This window comes from Rhinolophus sinicus, linkage group LG02 (assembly GCF_036562045.2).
Source record: "Rhinolophus sinicus isolate RSC01 linkage group LG02, ASM3656204v1, whole genome shotgun sequence".
Classification (NCBI taxonomy): domain Eukaryota; kingdom Metazoa; phylum Chordata; class Mammalia; order Chiroptera; family Rhinolophidae; genus Rhinolophus; species Rhinolophus sinicus.
Window position 1 is genome coordinate 68,557,017 of NC_133752.1, and position 23,099 is coordinate 68,580,115.

At 36.4% G+C, this 23,099-nt stretch overlaps 1 protein-coding gene across 1 annotated transcript in view; it reads right to left on the minus strand.

Annotated features, from left to right (window-relative positions):
• Positions 1 to 23,099, minus strand: part of POLR2B (RNA polymerase II subunit B) — a 43,333-nt gene that overhangs the window by 12,209 nt on the left and 8,025 nt on the right. The window contains exons 3-16 of the mRNA XM_019740119.2: positions 21,794 to 21,944; positions 19,207 to 19,319; positions 18,855 to 19,074; positions 18,313 to 18,471; positions 15,567 to 15,731; positions 12,301 to 12,497; positions 12,006 to 12,125; positions 11,020 to 11,206; positions 8,078 to 8,221; positions 7,691 to 7,830; positions 7,479 to 7,590; positions 4,172 to 4,326; positions 3,217 to 3,415; positions 2,230 to 2,398 (exon numbers count right to left, since the gene is read on the minus strand). Of these exons, the coding sequence (XP_019595678.1) occupies positions 2,230 to 2,398; positions 3,217 to 3,415; positions 4,172 to 4,326; positions 7,479 to 7,590; positions 7,691 to 7,830; positions 8,078 to 8,221; positions 11,020 to 11,206; positions 12,006 to 12,125; positions 12,301 to 12,497; positions 15,567 to 15,731; positions 18,313 to 18,471; positions 18,855 to 19,074; positions 19,207 to 19,319; positions 21,794 to 21,944 (2,231 nt within the window). The remainder of the gene's footprint in view (positions 1 to 2,229; positions 2,399 to 3,216; positions 3,416 to 4,171; positions 4,327 to 7,478; positions 7,591 to 7,690; positions 7,831 to 8,077; positions 8,222 to 11,019; positions 11,207 to 12,005; positions 12,126 to 12,300; positions 12,498 to 15,566; positions 15,732 to 18,312; positions 18,472 to 18,854; positions 19,075 to 19,206; positions 19,320 to 21,793; positions 21,945 to 23,099) is intronic.

Sequence of the window (23,099 nt, forward strand, 5' to 3'; positions counted from 1 at the left end):
CTGTCAAAAATGCATAACCTGAATACAACCATGGGAAAAAGCAGTCAAACTCAATTTCAGAGACAATGTACAAAGTAACTTGCCTGGACTCTTCAAAAACATACAGGTCATGAGAGACAGGAAAGACTAAGGAACTGTTCCAGATTAAGGAAACTAAGGAGATAAACAACTAAATGAAACACGTTATCCTGGATTAGATCCTACATCCCCCAAAAAACACATTATGAAGACAACTGGCAAAATTCGAATTGGGGACTTCTGACTAAGATGGGTATCAGTGTGATTAACCTCCTGATTCTGATGGTTGTCCTGTGGAGAACGTCCTTGTTTTTAGGAAACAGACACTGAAGAATTAAAGACCGATGTGGCTTCATGTCCGCAACTTACTCTCAAATGGTTCAGGAAAAAGAAAGGGAAAGAATAAGGCAAATGTGGTAAAATGTAAACCAGGTAATCTGGGTGAAGAGTATATAGGAGTTCTTTGTACTAGTCTTACAACTTTTCCCTAAGTTTGAAATTATCTCAAAATAAAATTTTAAAGTAGGTAACATGATTAAGGCTTGAAACAGTAACAGAACTGGAAGGAATGTCGTCCCTACCAGCCATGCCCTCACACTTCGTATCAGTATCAAAGGGGCATTTTATTTCAAATCCGATCATTCAGTTTTATTTCTTTTCTTTTCTAGCCATAAAGGAACCAATATCTAAATGTTGAAGAAAACAAAGCACTGTAAGCATAGCAAAAGATACGAGCATACTGTAGACAACCTAATAGATTTTGTTTTTATAGACAAGAGTAACCCCTTGTGGAGGACTTTGAAAATAAATCATTCTAACCTGTGAGAATTTGTTATCAAAATGTTAGGTCCCCTATTATAGTTTATAATTTAAAGCCACTACTTACGAGGCGAACTTTACTAAATAATGTTACTCACCATGAAAGCCAAAATTCTGTTAATAATACAGTTAAGACAATTATGCCAAAGAACTATGCTGTCTCCTTTAATATTCACCTCTCATACCCTTCACACTTCTCTGCGCCGTTTTACCTGCTGTCCCGCCAACTTGAGAATCTCCTCCTGCAAACTCCTGAGTCTCCTCATCAGCTCCGTCTCATATCCTTCTCCTGATTTCTTTTCCTGGTGCCTCAAGTTCTATCTGCTCTGGCTTTACTGTCACTCTGAATTTTCCCTTAGCAATTTCATAGTAACCTATAATTACCATTAACATACCAAAAACGTCACTGCTCTAGATTTGACATTCTTTCAAACCATGTTTGCAACTCACTATTGAAAGACTATTTCTTAGATGTTCTGGGCAGCAACTCAAAATCAACATGTTGAAAGCTGAATTTATCTTACCTCTAAAACCTAATTCTTTTTCTAAGTGTTCCCAAACTTGCTAAGAGTGCTTCTCTCTTCTTGATCACCCAAGCCAGAAACACCAATAATATTTCCAATTCCTTTCTTCCCTCTCTTCATCGTTCCACATCCCATCAGTCATCAAATCCTATTAAGTGTATTCCAACAGGTATCTCATCCCTTACTTTTTCATTTCTCTTTTTTTAGAACTTAGAAAGGCGACAGCAGAGAGGTTCACTTTTTCATTTCTTTAGGACCTTACCATTTCTCACTTAGACCACCGCAAAAAGGTCTAAATTATCTCCCTACTAACATCTCATCTGACTCTAATCTTCCCCCTACACAACTGCCAAAATGATACTCCTAAAGTAAATTTCTAATTATAGTACTTAGAATGCTGAATGTTCTACGTTCTCAAAATGACATTCAAACTGCTCCCCTCCACACTGTGAGACCGAGCTTCACTCCCAGGCATTTACACTCCAGCCATGCTAACCTGACGCGATTACTGACTGCTCCCATGTCTCGTGCATTCATACATCTAGGCCCTTGTTCAAACCATCTCTCAAATTCAAATACCCTTTCATCAACTTTAGTCTAAAATGCTACCTCCCCCATGAAGCTGGCTCTGGACTTCCAACAGGAATCAATCATTTCGTTCATTCTGTGCTTCCAAAGGAACCTGTACATAACACTTTCCACATATCTTCCTTTTCATTTAATTGTGATCATGTTTCCCATCACATTATAAATTCCATGAAAATAGAGAGACTGTGACGTATGCATTATATTAACCTTCCTAAGTAACCAGAAAAGTGCCTTAAGCATAGAGATTATCTTAAAAAATGTAAAACAAAACTGAACATACCCGCTGGCAGCTCTCTGAATCGTAGATATTCCATAGACCGTGTAGTCACAAGTGGTTTTTGAGGATAATAGAGAACATGGGCCAATGTATCCATACGAACATGGAAATTGGTGATATAAACTCCCATGGCCTGCTTACCCATAGCAGACTGGTATGTGTTTCTAGGGGACTAAAGACAGAAATGAAAAGCAAATTCAATGAAAATTATTTCTAAAGGAATATACTCTACAGGGTACTACAATAAATCAGAAATATGGTAGGTAAAGTTTGTGGGTTTTTTTTTCTGAAAGGTAAGTGTTAACATTTGGAATAACCAATTATGGCTCTTAACAGTGAAACACAAGAATAAGCATGTTAGGGCCGGTCCGGTGGCTCAGGCGGTTAGAGCTCCATGCTCCTAACTCCAAAGGCTGCCGGTTCGATTCCCTCATGGGCCAGTGGGCTCTCAACCACAAGGTTGCCAGTTCAACTCCTCGAGTCCCACAAGGGATGGTGGGCTCTGCCCCCTGCAACTGAGATTGAACACGGCACCTTGAGCTGAGCTGCCTCTGGGATGGCTCAGTTGGTTGGAGCGTGTCCTCTCAACCACAAGGTTGCCAGTTCAACTCCCACAAGGGACGGTGGGCTGTGCCCCCTGCAACTAGAAAATGGCAACTGGACCTGGAGCTGAGCTGCGCCCTCCACAACTAAGACTGAAAGGACAACAACTTGAAGCTGAATGGCACCCTCCACAACTAAGATTGAAAGGACAATTTGACTTGGAAAAAAGTCCTGGAAGTACACACTGTTCCCCAATAAAGTCCTGTTCCCCTTCCCCAATAAAATCTTTAAAAAAAAAAAAAAAAAATAAGCATGTTAAATGCGGATTCTGCAGGAGTTCGGTCTTTTCATTAAAAGGCTTCTCTTTAAAAACTGTAGACTAACCTCTAACTTTTATTCTACTTCCCTGAATTCCTCACAAATCAGAAGTTCAAAACAGCTACCAACCTGGTTATGATCAGGAAAGGGAATAATAGATGCACAGACACCAAGAATCATGGATGGATGAATCTCGCAGTGTGTGTATGTGGAACAATAAGCTACTTCCTTCTCCTGTAAATCATCTGGAGTCATTGCAAGCATCACTGTTTCTTCCTCTAGAGTATCAATATATTCCACTACCCCGCTGGCCACAAGATCCTGCCAACTAAAAAAGAAGAATTCACTTAATTTTCTCATTTCCTAAACTATTTTAACTAGCCACCCTACTTAATAAAGAACATTACTGTATCTATTGTACTGATATAGAAAGAGTTCCAAAACAGGCATTATTATTGTTAACAGTGGCAAAAAAGCAAGCTGCTGAACATAACTGTTATTAGTTTGTTTTGCTTTGTTCTAAAGAAACTACTTGTGGGGCAGGGGGTGAATATATAAATGCACAGAATAAGGTCTGGAGGAATATATACCCAATTGTTAACAGTATTTACTTTTAAAGAGGACAGTATGAATTGGGGGCTATTATATATTTGTATTACATATATCGCTTGAATTTTTTTTACAATTAAATTATATATACATTCATAAATTATTAAAAATAAATTTTAAAGCAGGTTCACCTTTTTTATTAAATATTTTATTTATTATATTGTTCAGATTATATTATATGCTATATATATATTACTTATTATTACTGGACTTGAACATGTCATAAAGACTTTCATGCTTAAACAAAACCCTATACATCCCTTACTTGATAATAAAAATTAAGAAAAACAAATGTTACTGCTAATAAGTACAGACCTTCTTTTGGGGGCGATGAATTTGTTCTGGAATTAGATAGTAACGATGGTTGCACAATCTTGTGAAACTACTAAAAAACACTGAATTGTATAGTTTAAAAGCATTAATTTTATGGTATGTGAATTATGTCTCAATTTTTTTTCTCACTGCATGTACTTACCTGTAGTTGTTATATTCTCTCTCTTTTAATTGATCGATATGTCTCTTCTTCAAAAGTAGCTTTTGTTTTTCCACAATCAAAAGTGGTCTACAAATACGGCCTGCATCTGTATAGATCCGAATCTCCCTCTCTCGAATGTCTCTGATCATAGACACCTAGAAATAAAAAGACATGAACTTTTATTTTCTCTCTATCATTAAGGCTTAGCTAAAAATACAATAAAATGCCTAATAAATTTCTGAAGCACCCAACTGCCAAATAAAATGGACAAATCTTAGTTTATCATAGTTCAATATACTAAAAACCTAGGTATAATTTAAAATTTATAAAGAATAAATATCTAACTTTGGTAATTATAGAGCTGGACAGTATCTGGTAATAATGCAAGGTAAAGTAAACATATATTTTTGGTATCACAAACACTGGTAAATGATAATTTCTTATTTTGCTTCTTTGATAATCACATATACTTCACTCTATAACCAGCCCTATTTCACTTTGCCTTTGATCATACTTTCCCAGTAATAAGCCTGACTTGTCATACTCACCTATCAAATGGCTTACAGGCTAGCTGTCCACTACAGTGGTCCCTAGCCACATGTCACTACTAGGCACTTCAATTGCGGCCATTCTGAACTGAGATATTCTGTAAGTATAAACTACACACTGGATTTCAAAGATAGTACCAGGAAAAACAAATACTGTAAAATTTTTCGTTAATATTTATATTGATTATATGTTGAAATAGTAATATTTTGGATGTATCGAGTGAAATAAAATATATTATCAAAATTATTTTCACCTGTGTTTTACTTTTTTAGTAAGGCTACTAGAAAAATTTAAATTGCATATATAGTTCACATATTTCTAATGGACAGTGCTAAAAAATATATTCCCAGAAAATAACAAAAATATTTTGGGAAATTTTGCAATAAAGAACATAATAATTATTAAAAGCACTGCAGAACCTGAAGTACCTATATATAAAGAAATAAGTAAAAAAGGAAATAAGAATTTCAAGTGAATTTTCTAGATCTAATATATAATCCTGGAAGTCAACTATGAAATGACTTGCCAATGAGTTGGGAAATGGAAAAATAGATTGGTATTTCTCCACGAAAGTATTTTTAAAAAAATGAAATCTTATCTGGATACTTCTATTAAAGAAAATATTGGGTTTATTTAGGAAAGGAAAAGATTTGGATTACTCAGTTTAAAAACAATAGACAATCATAAAAGCTTTATCAAAAACACCACGTTCTCCAAAACTAAAGAGTCAAAGCCAAGAACAAGAAAATTTTCCTCGTTCTTAGCCCACTTCCTGTCCTTGGGAAACAAGCTGAGCAGAAACACTGTGTCTGTGAGCAAAAACACCCTGACGGGCATCCTCGAGTCCAAGAAAAGACAATGCTTTCAAAGGCATTCCCTTGAATCTTTAGAGAATTCCTAATAGAATACAGCTCTATTATCTTAACAAGAGGACACAGATTGAGCTGTTGTCTCCTCAAAGGCCAAACAGTACCTTGTGTTCCAAAGGAAACAGGTGTTCTTTAGTAGTCTAGACAGGACTAGTGACAGGAAAGCTAACACGTCCAACAGAAAACTAAAGTTAGAAATGGGTAAAACGAGAACCTCTGGTTATCAGAAATTATGAAGGAAAAGTACTACATTCCTGAAACATACAATTCTCCCACGTACAGGCTCCTAACATCTCTCTCCAATAAACTGTCCAATCCAAGGACACAGGTCCATTTATAATGTTCAACAAACACTCAATATCTACTCTATGTCAGGCACCATGCTCAGAGCTGAAAATGCAGTCTGAGGAGACATGTTCCCTGTCTCTGAGGAGCTGCTCATGTAGTGAGGCAGGCAAATCAATCAACAGTTACTATCTAGTACAAATATTCTATCAGAAGTATTTAAGTAAATATGCCACCAGTAGTTACTATAGTCACAGAGATCTACATAAGGGGGTCAGTGAACAGCCTACAGGCCAAATCTGCCCTCATCTGCCATTTGTTTTTGTAAATTAAGTTTTATTGGTTCTCATATTGTCCATAGCGGCTTTTCATTACAACAGCAAGGATGAACACGCAACAGACACTGTATGGTAAACAAAGCCTAAAATATTTAATATCAGGCCTTTACAGAAAATGTTTGCCAACCTCTGATCCAAATCAAATGGGGGGGGGGGGAAGAGTTGTCAAGTAAGGTATCCTGAAGGAGATGAGAGTTACTATTTTTGCAGAATAAGTGAGATTTACCTGAAAAAAGTAATAAACACACCCTTCTCCCTACTGTCTGTCTTTGAGGAGGCATGAGGGACAGCAAGCACAAATATTTCAGGTTAGAGAATGAGCCCATGGAAAAGTAAAAAGGCTTAAAACAGTATGAAGAATTTAACTTTTCCTTAGAGAGCACAGAAAAGCTGAAGAAGACTCTCAGCAGAAAAATATGGCATTGACGAAGTTCTTAGTCATAAAAAGTATAGCCAGTTTTGGTTCTTAGGCTTTCTCTTAGCCCTGCCTGCCCTCAAGTGAAGTCATGCTCTTCCTGCCTTCACGCTGTGAATACGCCTGGGCCCAAACCCAGGGCCTGCCTGCTAAAGGAAGGCCTGGAGCAACCAAACTCTCTCTGCTTTGCTAGGTAGAAAGGAGGCCGGTTACTGGCTTAAGTGTATTACAGTTTCCCTCCAAATCCACTTTTACCTAGACAGACCCCAAGGGTAGATGTGGGGGAATCAAAGCCTGAGCCCTGTCCCTTAAGACAGTACACTAAAAGCAAAAGCCCTATTTTGGGGAATAAATTTTATATTACATTAAAATACCATACTATATTTTAATGATTAAAATAAATCCATCCTTATCTCAAAGCATTTCAATATCCATGTAACTATAACAGCATCTATTAGAGATGTATCACAGCTTATGAATGAACCTCTGGATTCAGACAAAGAATCAGAGATGATCGTTCCCTTTTTAAAGGTATTGTCAGCTTCACAAAAAGATCCTCAAAAGAATTCCTATTACTTTGAAATATAATTTGAGTTCTAAAATATAATTTCGTAACTTAAATTACATGTCAAATTTTTAGAAGTATACATCTAAAGCAGTAAAGCAAGCAATAGTTTATACTAATTGAATTTAGCTCAAAACATCACCTAGACTTTTGACAGTATACTTTACAACTTAAGGGAAACCAATTAAAGAAAGATGCCAATGGAAAGACAACTTTCTCTAGTCTTCTTACTCCTTGTTCAGAAATCCCACAGGTCATACCCTCTTAGTTAATTAAAGACTCTTACTTCAGACACAATGATGTCCATCTGACGCCGCAATTTCCTTAGAGTGTTCATGAGTTGTTCAGGATCTTTATGTATTCCAACCCAGCAGCCATTAACAAAAATCTTGGTTGCACTAAAATACAAAAACCCAAAGCATTTTGGACTTAGTTACCCTATACTAAGCTATAACAAAAGATTAAAAATAGCTTTTAGAAAATTGCTTCTATACACACTCAGCAATAGCTGCAGGAGAAATTTCTTCTAAATTTTCCATACTCCACTCTTCTAAAAATTCCAGAATTGGAGAAGGTTGAGATCCAACTGAAATATAAGCCATCAAAGCTAAATTCTTCACGAGTCCTACAGCATGGCCCTTGGAATAAAAAACAAAGTATTATTCATACTGATTTAACATGCCTTATCAAAATTCTCTTCCATAAACATTTTTCTTTCAATTTGATCTTAGAATTTACTCTTACTTTCTAAGAACAAAATTATAAATTGTATCTTCATTCTAAACCACACTGCATAGTTAAATAAAAATTCAATTCTGAAAGTAATTATATCCTACGTAATTACTGGCAAACTTTTTGTTCTGAACATAAATTCTAATGCATTACCTCTGGGGTCTCAGCAGGACACACCATTCCCCACAATGTATTATGCAACTGTCTCGGTTTTGCTAGCTTGCCATCTCTACCGATAGGAGAATTTAAACGACGCAGGTGAGAAAGAGTAGATGCAAAAGTCAGGCGGTTTAATACCTAGAAAACAATGGCAAATCTTTAAAGTCTAGGCATTTCTGTTACTCACAATATCGCATTTTTGGCAAATACTAGAATGAGGCAAAGTCACATGTTTACATTTAATCCAGTGAGTGTTAAACTGTTCCCATCCCCACTTTCTCCATCTTTTCCCCGGATAATCTTGTTCACTTCCAAAACTTCCATAACTTAACTATCCCTTACAACAGGGACAGCAAATACGTGATGTACAGGTCTAACATACACACCACTGTTTTCTTTATGGTCTGTCTCCAATCACTAGGACATTGGTTGCAAGGGTGGGGATTTTTCATTTCTTTGTTTTGTTCTCTGTTGCATCCCAGTACCCAGAACAGTACTTGGATACATCGGCATTCAGTACGTGTTAAATGCTACCAACTCACATTCCTCTGACCACAGCAGACATCACTAATCCAACGCAGTACTTTTTCCAAGCTGAGGCCTTTGAATCCAACAAGGATATTCAATACTTACAGGATATTAGGCAAGGTAATACTTATAAGTAAGGTTAACATTAAGAGATATAAAGCAAGCAACACCAGCTCAATATACCTGATAACAAATCACCATCTTCCCCAGGCCTACAACAATCCACACCTCCATCCTCTTCCGAGTCTCCTGTCATGGCTAATGGCATCACTGTCCCCTTAATATCCCAATCCGGAAATTTCAAAGTTGTTTCTGCCTCTGACTTCCTCCTTTCACACATCAATAAACATATCCTGTCAATTCTATTTTCAAATTTTCTCAAAAATCCCACCCCCTCCATTTCCAATGTCACAGCAATACACCAGCCCCTTCCCTCTTACCTATACTACTGCCATCACCTCCTAAGTCCCTGCCATGTCCCCTCCTACCTACCTTCCTCAGGTACCAGAATTATTAAAACAGATATGTTCACATCACTTACCCATTTAAAAAATTTTAAACAGGTCCCCGCCCACTACAGAGGACCATGACATTCAAGTTCTCCTCTGAAGTCCCAAACAACCTTCCCCTATTATTCTCCCAAACGCTATCCACAATGCCAAAAACCCTCTCACCTCTACACCTCTGACCATGCTATTACCACAGAATGGAATGCCCTTCCCCATTCTGATCTGCCTGGGGAAATGTTACCACCTCTATAAAAGCCATCTGACCCACCTCCAGGAAGAACTGTTCTCTTTTCTGTGCTGTACGGAGTTTTCCACCATTCAACTAATCAATCACAAAGTCTTACAAAACTTGCTTCCTAAATATATTCAAATTTGACTCTACTCTCATCTCTGTAAGACTGCTCTTGTCCAGGCCCTAATCATCTCCCACTCAGCCCGTTGCAACAATCTCCCTGCCACCAACTTTACCCTTCTCAAGTCTTTTCTCCACACTGCCAATTACCGTGGATCTACCTTTAAAAAAAAAAAAAAAGTAGTCTCCCTCTGTGAGCTGTTTTCGACTTCCCTTTCCAACCCCATCTTCCCAACTCTCCCACTTTGATTTGAAAACCCTAGACTGCTCTATCTCCTCACACATACACATGCTCTTTCCTGCCTCTGTCCCTTTCTTCAGGATATCAAAACATTTTCTCCAGTTTTTCTGTGAGCCACTAGTTTTACACGCCTCCCAGGCTTGGACTATTTCCCAGTTTCCCTTCAAGATTCAGCTCAGACGTTACCTCCTAAAAAAAGACCCCTTTTTCCCCTCTGATGATGCTAAATGCCTTGCTCCAGCATTGCCACAGAGCAGTTATGCTACCTCACTATAATACTTACTGTACCATGTTGTAACTATCTGTTTCCCTCTGTGTATGAGTACAGACTGAAAACTACTAAAGATCATGGATCATGTTTTATTCACCTTTGCATCTCCAATGTGTGGCAGGCAGAGTGCCTGGCACATTGTAAGTCCCAATAACCACACACTAAACTGAACTGGCAACATGGCATTTATCCTAAGGCAGCTCACGACAGTAAATGAGCTGTATATGGATGAATCTGTTTCCTCTGATAGATGGTGAGCTCCGAGGGCTGGAACAGTATCTCATTCATGGCTGTGAATCCAACATCACAAAAACCATGTATATTCGATAAATTCTTAGTTCTTTAAAAGGAACTAGAAATTTAACTGTGCTATCAGCAGTCTCCCACAATTTTTCAGGTCACCTGGGTTTCTAGGACTCAGGAGCTTAAAGTTGGTGTCTGAATGCCAAATTAATCAAGTGATGCTGGTATAGGCTAGTTAAAAAAAAAAAGAGGCAAAGAGGAGGAGACTCTCCCAAAATATTCCATAAAGCTAGACATGTGCATTATAGAGTTTTAATCTTACATGAAAAGTAAATAGAAAAAAGTTAAAATGCGTAGTGAGACAGTCCCCGTTATTCCATTTGAGAGTAGTTATTTCGGTCACTTACACATACAACAGGCGAACAGAGAGAAATCACAGTGTGAAAAGTACTATATTTTACAACAAAGGAAGAGGATGACCATTTATTCTCTGGATCAGCTTCTAATATGGAGCTTTCAAGACATGGAAATTTCACCAACATGGACTGTCTCACCTCGCAAGCACCTATTCTAATTTATTAACTATCTTGATGCAAGACAAAACCTTAAGTCTCTCTTAGTAATGTTTATAACTAATTTAAGAAAAATTTCATTTTCATAATACAAAAGCTACCAGCATTTTACATCTGAAGGGGGGGCTGTGGAACAAAATAATTTAGTCCGATGAATGAAAGAATGTATTAGTCCCACAACATTTTCCTATGAAGCCTACAGTCATCGTCAAATCCTTACCTGAGATACTCCAGCTCTGGCTTGATGAGCTTTTTTTTGGTCACCCCAGTTTCCAGTAGCTAAAGAATATTTTAGGCCATCAGATATAATCCTTGTTTTAATTGCCAACTCCAAGTTAAAATCCTTTCCTCGATCAATAAACTTCTGTGCATAGATCCGCACTTCTTTAAGCAAATTCTTAAACATGCTGCCAAATAAAACGGTATTGTATTAAACAGGTAAAGGTCTACAGCATGCATTTTCAACAGAGACAATACGGCCCACAAGGGGCGAAAAGTGGCTGGAGTAGAGGGAGGGAGGTGTTATCACTTTTTATATATAAAGCACAGATATACGGACACGCAGTACACAAACATACATGAGGGGAGCCAACTGGGGAAAAAATGTCAAAAGAGGCTCCTTAGTGGGGAGATAAAAAAAAGTTGAAAAACGCTAATTTATAACACACTAAAAACAGAGCATGCACAAAACATTGCTAATATCATTTCATTAAATTGTCTATATTTATTTTTAAAAATAACTTTTCTAATTATAAAAGTACTGTGTTCATCATAGAAAATATGAAAAACATAAAAACATGTCAAGAATAAAATAAAAATCACATACAACCCCAATACTGTGAGACAACAACTGCTAATATTTTGATAGATTTCCCTCCAGCTTTTGTGTGTTTTTATAAAATGTAAAAGCAGAACTAATAATAATCCCAATATCAGCTCTTAGAAAATCAAGGCAATAATTCAGCTTCTCAAATGCCTAACAGAGAAATAAAAAAAATGAAACCATGGACTGTAATAAATTGTCTTCACAAAGTTGAAATTCTCAGACATGAAGCAGAACTAAATCTGGGCAAGTAGCAAAGAAAACATAGCTACCTTTACATGTACCCCGTATGGATGCCAACATAGTTTAGCACCTCCACGTACAATGGCCAATCGAAAGTGAAATCTCTCTACTTTTAACGATATCATTCTGTAACATCTTACCCTCTAAATAAGAATGCAAGTAGTGGCCCAGCAAGATCCAATCTTTTGTTTCCATAGTGATCTCTGTCATCTAATTCTCTTCTACCCAAGGCTGCTAGAAGCAACCTATGAACCATGTACCTTAAAAAAAAGAAAGACATGAGAAAGAAAACACATGGTTTTGGCTTTTTAAAATATATATATATATATATATATATATATATAAAATATCATTTTTGGCATTTTTAGCTTTAAGAAAAACTCTATTTCAACTATATATTTTGCAAAGAACTTAAAGCAAAGAAATTTAACATACCCCAAGAAATAAGCCTTTTTAGTCTCACAAAAATCACTGACACCAACATGAGGGAGCATTTCTTTTTGTAAGACTTCTTTTGCATATTTAATTCTTTTCTCTTTAGTGACACCAGGCTTTGCCCCTCTTGAACCAATGAAATTCAGTGCAACATTCTGTTCTTGGATGACAAAAGCTTCATCAAGAGAAGGTTTAACCTATCAGATAATTTAAATAAAAGTTATTTTCAAATTCATATTTTCACCTTAAAAATGAGACAACTTCAATTTATAATATGTTAAATATCCCTATGACCCTAATCGATTATGCAAATACTTTTAGAAAATTCAGGAATCAAAAAATCTTAGAACTTGAAGACACTTTAGAGATCTAGAAATCTCTGACAAAAATCCACTCATCAGCACAATTACACTTTCTAGACAAATAAAAGTAATTCCATTATAAAAAGAATAGTGTTTCTTGTTTGTTTTTTATGCTTTAATAAATAATGGCAAAACAAAGTTCCCTCCAAATATCTAAAATCAACTTGGAGAAGTTTAATAGTCAAATTAAATTTTTCTAAGCTACAAATGAATAAATGTGCGAAACTGTTTTCAGCGTTGGCTTAAGAGGTTTTTATTCTATAAATAAAACCACTCAGTTTTATGTAAAGGAGAGTATTTTAAAGACACATTGTTAGAGAGTATTGCATTCCATACATGCTAGTAACTAGCTGTGGTCTCTGAGCAGCCATGTAATCAATTTCCTCATCTACAAAGGAGCTAGATAAAATAATTTATAAGTTCCACTCCAGTTCTAACATTCTAAAGTTCCAATTTTACACAATAAAGAGCATGAGAAATGAGAGGTAACAATTATTAACTTTGGCCCCTGTAAATACATTTTAAATCCTGTCACATATACTGACCTGCATTTCTTGCCCTACCTTTCCTATGTCTATTTATCACTGATCCACAAGTTTAAATATCCAAATTCTAATCATGGAACCAAAGTCAGAAAAAGGTCATGTAAACCAGTCAAAGTGAGACAACAGTATGGTTAAGAAAAGGGACTTTTTTAAAGGAAGTTGTCATTGTTGTTACATAACTGTTTTGTTAAGGTTAATATGGATTTAGAAAAAGGAATAACAATAATGATGTATTTTCAGAAGAAAAAAATTAAAGCACTTTTGCACAGTGAATGCCTGACACACAGACTTGTAAAAACTGATCTAAACTTCTTAAGAGCTAAAGGAACAAACAGTAATTTTCAAAAAGGCAATACAGGGGCCGGCCCGGTGGCTCAGGCCGTTAGAGCTCCATGTTCCTAACTCCAAAGGCTGCCGGTTCGATTCCCACATGGGCCAGTGGGCTCTCAACCACAAGGTTGCCAGTTCAACTCCTCAAGTCCCACAAGGGATGGTGGGCTCCGCCCCCTGCAACTAAGATTCAACACGGCACCTTGAGCTGAGCTGCTGCTGAGCCCCCAGATAGTGCAGTTGGTTGGAGCGTGTCCTCTCAACCACAAGAGTTCGACTCCCGCAAGGGATGGTGGGCTGCACCCCTTGCAACTAGCAACGGCAACTGGACCTGGAGCTGAGCTGCGCCCTCCACAACTAAGACTGAAAGGACAACAACTTGAAGCTGAACGGCACCCTCCACAACTAAGATTGAAAGGACAACAATATGACTTGGAAAAAAGGCCTGGAAGTACACACTGTTCCCCAATAAAGTCCTGTTCCCCTTCCCCAATAAAACCTTTTTTAAAAAAAGGCAATACACATAAAGCAAATCAGGTCTTTCACTTTACTAAGAAAATTCCAGTTTGAATACTACCTAAATCCAGTTTGAATCATTGGGATGTCTTTGGAGAGAAGATAACATATGTCATCTTTTCTTTAAAATACTTAAATACTTATTATCTTTAAGTATTTAAACAAAAAAATAAAAGCATATGATTACTGGTAAAAGCTTAAAGTAAAATCTTACCAGAACTCATTTTTCTCATGTAACTGTATCAATAAATACTCTAATAACTAAAATGTACTTCACTTTCTAACTTTGTGACCAGTATTTAGCCTGCATTTCACCTCATTTCTCTGTGAACAATTTGGGACAACTTTAAGACTATCCACTACTATTTACCGAGACAAGGATCATTAATGGAAAAGACTGATAAGGAAATAGGTATTTATCTACATTCAAACAATCTTCTCACAAAAATAGTAACTTTACAGTAAGGGAACCTAACAGACACCACTGTAAGCATTACCAATAATGGGACAAAACGGCATCATGTGACTCCTGATACTGTGCCCTGGGAAGCACACAATATTATTTCTATATTTTTCCTTCCAAATTGAATCTAATGAGGAAACATCAGAAAAAGCCAAACTGAGGGAAATTTTACAAAATAAATGACCTATCCTCTCTCCCAAAATTTCAATGTTATGAAACACGGGGGAACATCAAGGAAAGATTAAGAGAGAGATAAGAAAGACATGCAATACATGATACTGGACTGGATTCTGAATGGGGCGGGAAATGCTATTAAAGACATTATCGGGAAAACTGACAAAAACCTGAATAAGATTTGCAGATTACTAGAATTGTATCTGACTGAAATGTTCTGATTTTGATAATTATACTATGATTATGTAAGTCCTGGTTCTTAGGAAATATACACTGAAGTATTTAGGAGTAAAGGGGCATTATGTCTGACACACACTCTCAAGTGGTTCAGAGAAAAATAATGTATAGACAAGTATTAGGTTGGTGCAAAAGTAATTGCAGTTTTTGCAATTATTTTTAACCTTTTAAACCACAGTTACTGTTGTATCAACCTAATAGAATGCTAAAGCAAACGTGGCAAAGATAACAACTGGTGAATCAGGGTGAAGAGTATACAAGAGTTCTTTGCAAGTTTCCATAAGTTTGAAATTATTTCAAAATAAAAAAACTAAAACTAAAAAGATATAAACTACTAATTTTCTCTTTTTAGTAAACTGCACCAGACTGGTATGCTTTTATGCTTTTCCTTACTACTGTTTCTTCTTGCTGCTGTCAAAGAACTCTGGATGCCTCTAGTTTTCATGTCCACTTTACACAGATTTGTCAGGAAAGAACCCGAGGCAGGGCTGAAGGCTTTCACTACACAGTAAAGGCATAGGATTTGTGACAAGTAAATTGCTCTTCAGAACAGCTTTCTACTATGTTTTAAGACCAGCAACTGTCAGTAACTTTAAACCTCTTATAAAACACTACGAATACATTTTGCTTACACATTACCATTTCCATCATCTCTGGATCTTCAAAATCATAAATAATGTGCTCTAAAATATCTCTGTCAGACACAAAACCTAATGCTCTGAACACAATAATGATGGGAACTTCTTGCTTGATATATGGTAGAGTTGCCACAATGCGCTGACCAATAGCACTCTTTTTTGCACCCTAGAAAAATAAAGTATCATTAGCATATGAGTACACAGAGACCATAGCCATTTAAATATCATGAGAACCATTCTATATACATGTCATTGTACATATTTCAAAAGAGCACACCTCTCATACTCTAAGGAACGTCTTATGGCTGCTTTTCAAAACCACTGGATCATATTTACTAATTTTATGGCTAGGCTGGTCATTTAGACCTGAGAAAACTTCCATTCTCTACCATCTGCCTGCCAAGATTCTCTCAGAATTTCCCAACACTGTATTTGGAAATGACTTCTGGCTGCAAAAGAATATGAACACTGACCGCTCACCCTCTCCACCCACCAAAAACAAAAAAACAAACCCCCCAAATAAAAACCTCTGGAAGGAAGAAATAAATAAGGGGTAAAAAAAAAGAGAATATGGATAGACAAATGTGTAAAAAAGCTAAGCGCAGAATGAAAAATAAATATTAATACAGAGCTGGTCTGAGCTGGATCTCCTTGTTTGAAGAAACAAACAGCCTCTTTCACACAAGCTTCTTTGTTCCAATTTCTCTCTCTTTAATTGTACACACATACAAAAACAAAATAAAAGTTACTATGCTACACCGGCATACAAACACCTGGTTTCTCAGTTTTAATCGTATTTTTTCCCTTCACTATCAAACTCTACTTTTCTTGGCCTCATAACCCTACATTATCATAATCCTTCTAAGAACAATTTCTGTTGTCTTCCTCCTCTTACTTCAGACCTCCTTCCTTAGAAATCTTATCCCATCTCATGGATGATCAGTAACAACTTTTCATAAGTGATACCCAAATTTTCATCTTGATCTTTTTCCTGCACCCTCAGCCCTCATATTTCCAACTGCCATTTAGTTGTTTCTATCAATTCCATTCAGTCTATTATTCGTTTCATCCTAGATCTTTCTCAGAATGAGCAAAACATTAAAATATAATGCCTACGTCACACACACCCCAAAATCTTTTGTCTAAAAATGAACTCACTAGGTTCTCTCTAAAAATAAATTCTTGGAAGTTCTCTTATTTTAGCTAGAACCTCAGGACAGAAATCGCAGAATCTTAACTGACTCATCCTCATATTATGTCAAACCTGTCACTAAATCCAGATGATTTTCCTCTGCCTCTAATTCATTTTGCTCATAGCTGCCATGATAATCTCTGTAATACACTGTGCTCATTCCTTTGCCCTCCATAACCCAGGCCAATGCTTCTCAACAACGAATTCATATCACAACCATATGGGGATCTTCCCCAAACACTTGTACTTGGGTCCTATTTCACCCCCATTTACAAGTAAAAACCTTTTCAACTAACACCCATTCTACAAGCCTGAAGTATTTAACTTCAGGCAGTTAAAACTCTCTAACCTTCAAGTTTTTCATGTTTGTAAGACTTATAAAAAGTGATATTAGACTCTGCAGAACTATTTATAAGAGTACAAGACTGGAAACCTAAATGTGCACCAAAAGAGAAACAGCTAAATTATGCTACATCTACATAAGGAATATCACAGCTCAAAAAGAATGATTAAGCGCTGATCTAAACAAGTTTTTGAAGGATACCAGCAAAGTTCAAACAGTGTGTACAGTATGCTCCCACTTGTATTTTTTACATTAAGACTATTTCTGGACATGAGAAATTATCAAAAGCAGCTGCTTTTGGTAATTGGTTTGGGGTCAAAGACTACTTTTATAGTATACCCTTTTTTGTACTTTTTTGAACTCTTTTAATGTGCATGTATGACTTCTTCAAAAAAATTTTAATAAATAATAAAACGTACATGAAATTAGAGGTTAATCATAACTACTTTCCAAGATAGGTATGAAGATTAAATCAAGCAATCTGAGTAACATAATTGGCACACAGTAAATTCAAGAAATGCTAGCTATCATTAGATTACATTATTATAAGTAACATGCCATGGCAGACAGCTTCTAAGATGGTTCTTAATTATCCCTGCCTACCATTATTATCACCTTGTGTAATTCCCTCTCCTTGAGTAGGGAGTTGAGGGGGCTGGGAACCTAACATCTAACAAAAAGAATATGACAAAAATGATACAACGTTGCTTCCGAGATTAAGTTATTAAAGACTGTGATTTCCATCTTGCTTGTACACTATGGCTCCTCTCGATTATTCTCTCTGATGTTGTCAGCTGCTGTATGAAGGGGACCCACGTGGCAAGGAACTGGGAGGCTTCCAGCCAACACCCAGCAAGGAACTGAGACTCAGTTCAACAGCCCATGGTGAACTGAATCCTGCCGACAACCATGTGAATAAGCTTTAAGATGACTGCAGTCCCGGCAAACAGCGTGGCTGCAGCCTTGTGAGAAATGCTCAACCAGAGGACCCAGCCAAGCCACACCCAGATCCCAGACTTACAGAAACTGAAATGATAAATCTTGCCATTAGAGTAATTTGTTATACAACAATAAGTAAATAGTACAAAGCTTGTCATATACGAGTAACACTGACAATATGTTCCAGAAAAGCTTGTGACTAATAATGCAGTCTGGTAAATTACAAAACTAGACAAAAACAAACAAACCCAAACATCATATCTCAGCCCATACCTGTCCTCCTCTTGCCAGCATGCTAACCCAAATAGTACTGGTGGGTCGGGAAGAATTCTCTAGACACGATCTACACTCTCCTGTGTAGGCATATTTAGAATCCTTTTTGGCAAACACATAGACTGTGTTTGTTGCCATTTTCTCTTGAGCAATCAGAACCTATATGGACAATAAAGAAAGTTACAGCCATTAAGCCCTCAAGGTCCTTGAAGTAGAAAGAATGAAATCTGTATCTTAATTTAATCTGATTAATAGGCTCACTGAAACATCAACTCTTGAACTTTACAAACTCCATTTTGCATAAATGATTCATAGAAACATGTAAGCTCAAACAAAGGACAAAATCTGTAGTGCATATTATATACCGCTAAATAAAGTTTTGGTTTATATTAAGTTCAACTGTCACCCACCCCCAATCCCCCAAATAATTCAACTGCTGTCTCCAGGTTATTCTGTATAAAAGTTTACTTTTTAATTTCAACTTTTATAATTTAAATCTTAAGTCTCATTTTGTAATTTTTTTAAAAATCATGCTACTATACCTTTTCTGATCCATTAATAATGAAATAACCACCAGGATCCAAGGGGCATTCATTTAACTCACAAAGATCACGATCTGTTAAGCCATTCAAGAGGCAGTAAGTTGAACGCAACATAATTGGAATTTTTCCTATAAAAGTTTTCTGATGCTGAGTCTGAAGTTGTTCTTCCCCTTCTTTAATGACTGTTTTTGTTATATCAACATAAAGTGGAGCAGAATACCTTTGAAAATAAAAGTAGAACTCGATTGAGTAATAGAAGGTATCTGCTAAAACTCTCAACAAGATAAAATTCTGACATATTATTTTCTGAATTGTACTTCACTATCAGCTGCTGGAAAAAAATCTTTCTTACGTGAGATTTCTTAATCTGGCCTCATTTGGCATCATTGGTGAAGGAGCGCCATCTCTTTCCCAATGGGTAGGTTTGGAGAGGTAAATCTGTTCAAACTTCAGCAAATATCGTGGCTGCAATGAAACCGGAAAACATGAAGAGGATAAATAATTTTTTTTCCATAAAAGTTTCAATGAGTCCATTTTAATCAACATTAACAGTTTGAGCAGAAGTAGCTCTAGACATTGGCTAAATTAATTCACTTTATCAATATGGGGACTCACCAAACTCAACATCCATATTCCATAGATGTCAAGTTTTATACTTAATCACTTTAAGGCAGAAGACAAAAAGAAACTTAATATATCACAATTATGTAAAGACTATGGACCCATCATGTGCTCTAAGTTCATATCAAACAGTTAAAATGTATCTGTATTAATGATCTATATAGTTTCATGTGCTCTCTCCTTGATTAGGGACAGAAGTACAAAGTGACTAGAAAACAAAGAAAAGGTAAGTCCATACCATTAGAACTGTGCTCTAATCTAATCAGTAGAACATTAGGGAAAAAAATAATACACCTAACTCTTCAATTAAACATACAAAAAAATCCTAATTATTCTACACAAAGGACAAGAACTTTCAGCCCACAACAGAAAAAAATTTTTCAATTAAATATCTATTTACTGACCAATAAAATAAGATCCATGAGAACCTTCCAGAGATAGATAGTGAATTTCTCTCTAAATCAAATCTGAGATGGGATTAAATGGTCCACGTAAATTACTGCCACCCAAGTTTCCCAAAATGGAGTACGTAGAGGGCAAAGAGAACTCGTGATGATAATGAACCAAAGGGAGGCCATCCATTGACTCCTTATTTCCACCATAAACCCTTGTCGTCTAGGACATTACCTTAAACCCAGGCTATTCCAAGATTTTTATCTGCCTCCATCCTCTTCCTGCTCCAAGTAAATATAATTTCCAAAGTAAACATTCTAAAATAATGCTTTATGCATACTCTTTGACAATCTTTCAACAATTCCCCATGATATCCAAAGCCTGTGACAATCTGGTTCCATCTTACCTTCCACTAACATCTATCGAAAACAGATCAAAGCAAAAATTACATACTATTGTGGCCCCATTCCACTGCCAAGCCAAATACACCAAGTATTTTCTTGCTGAAACGCCAAAGTATCTTCTCTTTACTAAGAGAAGCTCTACCCTGACCTTCCGTCAGCTTAAGTCCCTCCCATCTTTGCCAGTAAACTCTGATACCCCAGCTTCAGAGATCTCTTCCTCTGGTAGTACTTATGGTGCTAGCACTTGGAATATGCTGTTATATTGCTATCTCCCTTGTACTGCAAAGACAATGAGGAAAAAGATATCTTCAGTATAAAAAGGCGTTTTATGCCTATGTTTCCAGCAGTGCCACAAGAGCCCATTATTTCTGTTCTTAACAGCAAACCTGTACAGCATCTCCAACTAGAATAAGAATAAAAGATCAGTCCTTAGGAACTTAACCACTGAACTGGCTAGAAATAATTTCTCCCTCTGTCTAACTCTATTTCTGGGGCTCTCCCTGCCTTACTTTGCTTTTCAGTTTTCTCTGTCTTTCAAGGCCCATAATGCTGTCTCTCTACCTCTGAAAAACTAAGAACAGTCATTATTTTAGACTACATACTTCTTTACAATCACTCATGTAAAACCAGATTATAAAATTATACCCTTGCTATTATTCTAACAATGCTAAAAACATGCATATGTGTCAATAAAGACTACAAGGAACTTAGAAAAATTAAAATAGCTGATATGTTTGGGTGGTTCTCCTTTATTATTTCTTATATTGCTATAATAACGTATTTCATACAATAAATAATCAAGGGAAAAAGTCCTTCAAATACTTTTTCTTTTATGATTCCTTATACAATGACAGAAAAAACTGGGGTTTTTTGAAGCAATATGACTATTTCTGGCTTGCTTCTCTGAGCAGTTCATCATATTTCTGAGTTCCCTCTTCCCAACTATTAAATACACACTGTCTGAATAAGGATTAGGGTTTTGGATTGCAGTTGACCCTTGAAAAACATGGGGGTTGAGGCACCAACCCCGCCACACACTCAGTCAAAAATCTGTGTATAACCGCTGACTCCCCAAAAACTTAACTAATAGTCTGCTGTTAACCAGAAACCTTACTGATAACATAAGCAGTCAATTAACACATTTTGTACGATAAATGTACTATATATGTATTCTTACAATAGGTAAGCTAGAGAAAAAAATTAAGGAAATCATAAGGAAGAGAAAATACATTTACAGTACTATATTTTATTTATCGATACTGTAAGTTTACAAGATGAAAAAATCCATATATAGGGGACCCATGCAGTTCAAACCCATGTTGTTCAAGTGTCAACTGTAGTTGCAAAAATGCATCTCTTTATGTGTAAGAATAAACCAGGAGCTGACTGAAGATGCTGTAAGTACACTGCCAAAGACACCTACTGACTTTTTTTTTAACCTTTAAGCCAGGTGAGAGAACTGAAATTTCAAATCAACATGTTTCTTTTACTTATGTTACTTTATTAGAATAACCATCTTACCGGTTCTTCAACTTCCCCACTAGCATGCTGAGCTTCGGCTTGTAGGTCGATAGGTGGAGCATCTTCCACAATTCTTTGAACAGACATCTGAATAAACTCATCAAAAGAATCCAGCTGTTGTCTGACCAAGCCTTTCTCATCAAAATAGGAACTGGGAAAATATTTTTAGTTCATAATTAGGTACAACTGAGTGATGTTTTCTAGCATATTTCCTCATTTTCATTATAATAAAATTCAATGAACAATTATTAATACCAACCCCTATACACATATCTCTACACAAGATACTATGAAGTATCCAAAAAAGAGGTGAGACCAGGAACACTTTCTTTGTAGAACTTAAGTTTGGGGAAACGAGACATACTTATAGGTAAAATTAAAGCACAACATAACTGTAAGACAGCCCTAATTTACAAATGTCCTTTGTAGATCAATTTTATACAATCGCTTGGAAATATTTCTTGAAAAAAATATCACGAGAGAAAACTAAAAAAAGAAATGCACAAAGATAAAAATAACACCAAAAACACAAACAATCCAATTAAAAATGGGCAGAGGACCTGAATTGACAGTTCTCCAAATAGGACATACAGACGGCCAACAGACGTAAGAAAATATGCTCAACATCACTAACCATCAAAGAAATGCAAATAAAAACCACAATGAGATAGCACCTCACACCTGTCAGAATGACCATCCTCAATAAATCAACAAACAAGTGTTGATGAGGATGCAGAGAAAAGAGAACCCTCATGCACTATGGTGGGATTCCAAACTGGTGCAGCCACTATGAAAAACAGATTAAAGGTTCCTCAAAAAATTAAAAATAGAACTACCTTATGATCCGCTTCTGGGTATAAGGTACATCCGAAGAAATCCAAAACACTAATTCAAAAAGATATATGCACCCCTATGTTCACAGCAGCACGATTTACAATAGCCAACATATGGAAGCAACCAAAATGCCCATCAATAGACTATTGGATAAAGAAGATGTGGTACATTTATACAATGGAGTATTACTCTGCCATAAAAAAGAATGAAATTGTATATTTGCAACAACATGGATGGACCTAGAGGGTATTATGCTAAGTGAAATAAGTCAGGATAAAAAGACCAACACCATATGATCTCACTTATATGTGGAATCTAAAGAACAAAAAAAATGAACAAACAAAAGAGAAATACTCATAGATACAGAGAACAAACTGATGGTTTCCAGAGGGGAGTAGAGTTGGGGGAGCTGGGTGGAAAAAGTGAAGGGATTAAGAATTACAAATTGGTAGTTACAAAATAGTCACGGGGA